Source organism: Pongo pygmaeus, chromosome 10 (assembly GCF_028885625.2).
Source record: "Pongo pygmaeus isolate AG05252 chromosome 10, NHGRI_mPonPyg2-v2.0_pri, whole genome shotgun sequence".
NCBI classification, from domain to species: domain Eukaryota; kingdom Metazoa; phylum Chordata; class Mammalia; order Primates; family Hominidae; genus Pongo; species Pongo pygmaeus.
In genome coordinates this window covers 52970569-52977307 of record NC_072383.2, presented here as the reverse complement: position 1 = coordinate 52977307, position 6739 = coordinate 52970569, and the positions used below count along the sequence as shown (strand labels likewise).

At 34.1% G+C, this 6739-nt stretch overlaps 1 protein-coding gene across 1 annotated transcript; it reads left to right on the top strand.

Annotated features, from left to right (window-relative positions):
- Positions 1 to 1131: 1131 nt before the first annotated feature.
- On the top strand, positions 1132 to 3710 carry LOC129010312 (olfactory receptor 6C6). The gene is made up of 2 exons (XM_054444350.1): positions 1132 to 1382; positions 2438 to 3710. Exon 2 carries the CDS (start codon positions 2463 to 2465, stop codon positions 3405 to 3407), a length of 945 nt encoding a protein of 314 aa, XP_054300325.1. The 5' UTR covers positions 1132 to 1382; positions 2438 to 2462; the 3' UTR covers positions 3408 to 3710.
- Positions 3711 to 6739: the final 3029 nt, after the last annotated feature.

The window sequence follows — 6739 nt, the reverse complement described above, 5'->3', positions numbered from 1 at the left end:
GGGAAAAACATTAAAATGGAGCTATCATAAGATCCAGGAATCCCACTTCTAGGTACACATCCAAAAGAATTGAAACCAGGATCTCAAATTTATATCTGCACTCCCATGTTCAATGCATCATTGTTGATATAGCATGTATAAAATCAACTCTCTTCTCTCTCTCTCCATATATTTCTATCTATATCTATATCTATATCTATATCTAATATATATCTATCTTATGGGCCAGTGTAGACCTAAGTAGTCTTCTAAATAGCCTGTTAAAAAAAGGCAAATAATATAGAAATAATTTTAATAGTTAATGAATGAGGTTGAATTTAATGAAAAAGTTCACCTTTTGTGGGTACATCATTTGATGTGCTTTGCCAAATATATATAGTCATGCAATTCCCCCACAATCAAGATATAAAACATTTTCATTATCGTAAAAAGTTCCCTTCGGGAACTTCTGTAGCTAATCTCTACTGTAGCTAATTTTCTGCCTCTGGAACTACTGATCAAATATCTGTTCCTGTAGTTTTGATCTTTTCCAGAATCATATAAATGAAACCATATAGTACTTTTATGTGATTATAAATCATTTGTATCTGTTTCTTTTACTTAGCATACCATTTTTAAGATTCTTGTTTTTTATGTATCAGTAGTTTATTCCGATATATGTGTAAACCAGTTTGAGATGGTCCAATGTTGCCCTGGACAGTGAACTGCTGATGTTACTTTTAAATATCTCATTGATTTTTCTAAATCACTTACAATACTCCTCTGGGATACTTTTTCTTCAGCTAAAGTAGCCTAGACTGGTGTCTTTTATTGCTGATAATTAGTGCTTCTGTAACACTGACCCCTAGAGAAAAGTTTGTCTTTGTTTTATTTCAATAGATTCCCTTGAGTCTATAGTAAGTAAAAACGATAAAATTCCAGCATTTTATAAATGCACAATTGGTAATATACAATATCTCTTTCTTGCGATAATTGTTTATCTTTCATCAAATAATTTCTTGATTTTAATTTTCACTTCCCAATCTTATTTTATTTCAAAGAATATATATCTATCTTGTTTGAGGCTTTGAGTGATGGCAATCTCAATTGTAATAACAAAATTTCACAAAGTTTAAGTTACTTGGAAAGAAAGATAGATGTCCATTACAATTATTAATACCTGAGTCTCAATCTTTATAGTGAGGATGAAGTTGAGGAAATGTGGAAATTCTCTACAGAAACACAATATGTACACATTGCCTCTCCCCACAAAAATCATTGGTAATAAATATGCCTATTGGATAATAAAATGTGGTCATAAAATGAGTAGACTTGTCACTAATTATGTTAGCATGCATCTCTTCCGTGCACACAGAAAGAAATGAATAATAGATCCAAAAAAGGTCAGTCAACTATAATTTTAACTTAGTCTAAAATCAGAAATGAAGGCAAATGTACAGTAAGTGCAACTCATGGAGTTAAATTTGGCTACTGAATTTTCATGCTTTATAAATGTGTTTTAATAGTACATTAATTTTATAGTTATATACTAATCAGTGTTGTAATCTGTTTTATTCATATACCATTGCATCAATATAATGAAGTAGACTGACGCATTTAATATAACATAAAAATAGTATGAACTGAGACTAAATAGAATTCTTATATGTAGAAAGGATAGAAAGTAGTATTTCTTCAGGGTTTTTCAATGGTGTTATAAAGAATATGGAGGAAGTAAAAAATAGCCGAAATTATGTAGCCACACTAATAAAATGACATTTCAAAAAGGTTAATTGAAAAGAAGACACAATTTTTTATTAAAATATATAACTTCTTTATTTTATCATGTTTTCATTTATTTGTCCCATAAGCTCTTAAATGACTGTTGGTTTGAATATAGAAAAGTGCCAATAAAAATAATGTTAATAATATGGTGTATTCTCAATGCAAAGAAAATATCAAAACTATTGAAATGAGGATCTTTATTTATTGGATCAATACTGCCATAGTCATTGATCAGCACAGGAATTATAATTTAACCCTAAATCCTGGTTTTGAAACATCATCCTCATACTCATTATAAAAAGACAAACTAACAGTATAATTTGTACAGATATGTTAGAAATAATAGAGAAAAAAATTTTAAATATTAATATGATTTTGTTTAAATTACAAATGCAGAGTAGAGTTCATCTGACAGTGACAAGCTAAAATTCATATTTACCAAAAATATATATTATTCAAGTTCTGGAAGAAACTTTGTGAGGAATATTATAAAGAGAACTAGTAGATTAGAGCAAATTTTGAATTCACCTATGGCATGTAATTATGTGTCATCTGCAATTTCAGGCTGGAGAAACCATTTGCACATGGATAAATTTAAAAAGATATTTTTTCTGCTTTAGAAATACATATATGTATACATATGTATAAATTTTGTTTTTCCCTTTCTATGTAGATTTGATAAGGATCACAAAAGAAAAATGAAGAACCAATCAATGGAAATAGAGTTCATTCTCCTAGGATTGACAGATGACCCACAGTTGCAAATTGTGATTTTCCTGTTTCTATTTCTCAACTACACCTTGAGCCTGATGGGGAACTTCATCATCATCATCCTCACCCTGCTGGATCCCCGGCTCAAGACACCAATGTATTTCTTTCTCTGTAATTTCTCCTTTTTGGAAATAATATTCACAACAGTGTGTATTCCTAGATTCTTGATAACCATTGTGACTAGAGACAAAACCATTTCTTATAATAATTGTGCAACTCAATTATTTTTTATCCTTTTACTGGGAGTTACTGAATTTTACCTCCTGGCTGCCATGTCCTATGACCGCTACATTGCCATCTGCAAACCACTGCATTATCCAATCATTATGAGCAGCAAAGTCTGCTACCAACTTGTACTTAGCTCTTGGGTAACTGGATTCTTAATCATATTTCCCCCATTGGTCATGGGACTCAAGCTGGATTTTTGTGCTTCCAAAATTATTGACCACTTTATGTGTGAAACTTCTCCTATTCTGCAGATCTCCTGCACAGATACCCACGTCCTAGAATTGATGTCTTTTACCTTAGCTGTGGTGACACTTGTGGTCACACTGGTATTAGTGATTCTCTCTTACACTTGCATTATTAAGACCATTCTGAAATTCTCTTCTGCGCAGCAAAGGAGCAAAGCATTTTCCACCTGTACTTGCCACATGATTGTTGTCTCCATGACATATGGTAGCTGTATCTTTATGTATATTAAACCATCTGCAAAAGAAAGAGTGACTGTATCCAAAGGTGTAGCTTTGCTGTATACCTCAATTGCCCCTTTACTAAATCCCTTCATTTATACTCTCAGAAACCAGCAGGTGAAAGAAGTCTTCTGGGATGTATTACAAAAGAATTTGTGTTTTTCTAAAAGACCATTTTAAGAATCTGCTACAAATTACAACTTTACCATAAAAACTGGAAAACGTCCTGGCACGGTGGCTCATGCCTATAATCACAGCACTTTGGGAGGCTGAGGCGGGTGGTTACCTGAGGTCAGGAGTTCGAGACCAGCCTGGCCAACATGATGAAACCCCCCTGTCTTTCCTTAAAAGTACAAAAATTAGCCTGTCGTGGTGGAGAGTGCCTGTAATCCCAGCTACTCAGGAGTCTGAGGCAAGAGAATAGCTTGAACTTGGGAGGCGGAGGTTGCAGTGAGCCCAGATGGTGCCACTGCACTCCAGCTTGGGCGACAAGAGTGAGACTCTGTCTCAAAAAATAAATAAATAAATAAATAAATAAATAAATAAAAATAAATATAAAAAAAGTTGGATTAAGGAATTGAAGAAAGTTAGAGTGGAACTGAGCCATAAAGTTCTTCAAGAGACTATCCTATAACTGATAACTGATAAGGTAGAAAAACTGGGAAACATGTTTTATACATTTATTTTGATCATGTTCTCCCACCTTAAGAGTTATCTCACATAGGATAATGTCTTGAAGAATTTTATAGCTCAGTTCCACTCTTACATTATATTCTTTCTCATGAAATGTTTCACACTACTACAATCACTTTCCTCAATTCTTTAATCCAACTTTTAAATAACACCTCTTTATGGCATATCACTTTTCAGAAACCATGACTTTGAATAAAATATGCCTTGTATAAATGTAACTTGGCATATGTAATTTGATAACTAATTCACCATATATTTATCATTATCTATGTTATTGCAGACATTGTGAAGGGTTCAATGGGTACCTTTAAGAAACTTTCATTGTTTAAAGGACATAAACACATAAACAAAATAGGATCATGCATTACTTAACAATGGGGATACTTCTGAGAAATGTATCACTAGGTGATTCTGTTGTACAAACATCCAAGTGTACTTACAGGAACCTAGGTGGTATAGCTTACTACACATCTATGCCATACAGTATAGCCCTTGTTTCTAGGCTGCAAACTGGTACAGCATGTTACTGTACTAAATACTGTAGGCAATTGTAACACAATGGTAAGTATTTATACATCTAAGCATATCTAAACACAGAAAAGGTACAATAAAAATATGGTATTATAATATTATGGGGCCATCATTGTACATGCAGTCTGTCATTGACCAAAATGTTATTATGTGGGACATGACTGTATTGATATACAGCATCTAATTAGTGTTGTAATAAAGATCTACAAAAACATTCATGGGGCAGAGAGGATGGCTTCCATGGAATTTTGGAGACAAGGGAAGACTTTCAGGAGAAAGTAATAATTATGCTAAAATATGCATAAGGAAAGATGACTAAGATATAAATATATGCAAATAACACAGAGGTATTAGATAACCACATGCATTTGGAGAATTAGTATATCTCACTATTAGAAAATGGCTTCAAGATATTCAGTTAGGTTCAGTAAAATCTTTTCTACACACTCTGGAACACTGCGCAGATCATGCACACTTTTTAAGCGTTAGTTTCTCCATATGTAAAGTGGGAGAAATGTACCCCATACCTCATTGCTCAGTAAATATATGCTATTAGAACAATTTACCACTCAATAAAAGATAGCACTTAAATTTTTGAACAATTCAAGAATGTGGTACAACTAATATTTTTGTGTGCTGATGAAAGTAAATTCAACAATAAGTTTGAGGAGGTTGAAGGGTGAAAGCATAAAGGGCCCTGTTTGCCAGGATAGTATTTTGTACTTAAATCTATCATATCAGTAATTTTCAAAGGTTTGACTTTCAAGAATCACCCAGATGAGGGGTGTCCAATCTTTTGGCTTTCCTGGGCCACAGTGGAAGAAGAAGAATTGTCTTGGGCCACACATAAAACACACTAACACTAATGACAGCTGATGAAGTTTAAAATAATCACAAAAACATCTCACAATGTTCTAAGAAAGCTTACAAATTGATGATGGGCCACATTTAAAGCTGTCCTGTGCTGCATATGGCCCATGGGCCGTGAGTTGGACAAGCTTGACCTCGATATTTTGTAAATGTAATTTCGAGTTATCATTTTTACTGCTTCTGAGTCAATATTTCTGGGATAGAGTTAATGTAGCCTATGTTTAATATGCACCCCAGGAGGCTGGGCGGGGTGGCTCACACCTGTAATCCCAGTACTTTGGGAGGCTGAGGTGGGTGGATCACGCGGTCAGGAGTTCAAGACCAGCCTGGCCAAGATGGTGAAACCCTGTCTCTACTAAAAATACCAAAAAATTAGCTGGGCTTGGTGGCAGACACCTGTAATCCCAGCTACTCAGGAGGCTGAAGCAGATAATTGCTTGAACCCGGGAGGTGGAGGTTGCAGTGAGCTGAGATCACACCACTGCACTCCAACCTGGGTGACAAAGCGAGACTCCATCTCAAAAAAAAAAAAAAAAGCACCCCAGGTTATTGTAGATAACCTGCATGTTAAATGTCAAGTAAAGGCTACAATCTCATTGTCATTTCCAACTAGAGAGAAATCATTGAAAGTGTATTTAAGATGAAAAATTTAATGTTAACCTTTTGTTTTTAGGGAGATTACTCTTGGAAATGATATGGAATATGGGCTGTCTTATGATTAGGGAGCAGGTGAGGGGGCCTTTATTTTAAACTATTTATAAATTTTAAATCTTAGTGTATAAATGTGACGGAGGGACTAGAATACAGGCAAAGAGTCAAAGATATTTACAAGAAAGAAATTAGAGATTTTAATAAACTTTTGGATTGTGAGAATAATTGAAAGGGAGGGTTTGGGTTTAATTCTCCATTTTCACTCCCAACCACATATACAGTAAATGATTATAAGGAAGGTCATTTTACTCCACAGTATATAGCAATTCTGACTATTGCATTTTGGTCTTGAATTAAGATAATCCTTTCACGTCCTCCAGATAAACAACTTGCCCACAAGTTTTAATCTTATTATATTCATGCATCTGGATAAAAACAGTCTGGGGAGAGACAAGGAGAGAGAGAAAGAGGAAGAGAGTGTGAGAGAGACACAGAGGGAGAGAGAGAGAGAGATTTGATCCCAACTAAACAAGATTTATTTTTTCAGGAGTTCTGAAACAACCTAATACTTAGACATTAATTTTTCTCATTCTGTATACAAATCTCATCTCCACTTTCTGAAAATCTAGACAATATCTTCATAATATAAAATTATAGTATCATTTGATTTTCAGTATGAAAATATCCTTCCATGTATTCATTTATCTCTGAGGAAACTCAGGCCCCATGATCTCAGATAACTTTCCTCAGATAATGTAATTGGTTAA

Excerpts from the sequence above, each read along its gene's own strand:
- LOC129010312 (XM_054444350.1), top strand. The coding sequence starts at position 2,463 with ATGAAGAACCAATCAATGGAAATAGAGTTCATTCTCCTAGGATTGACA.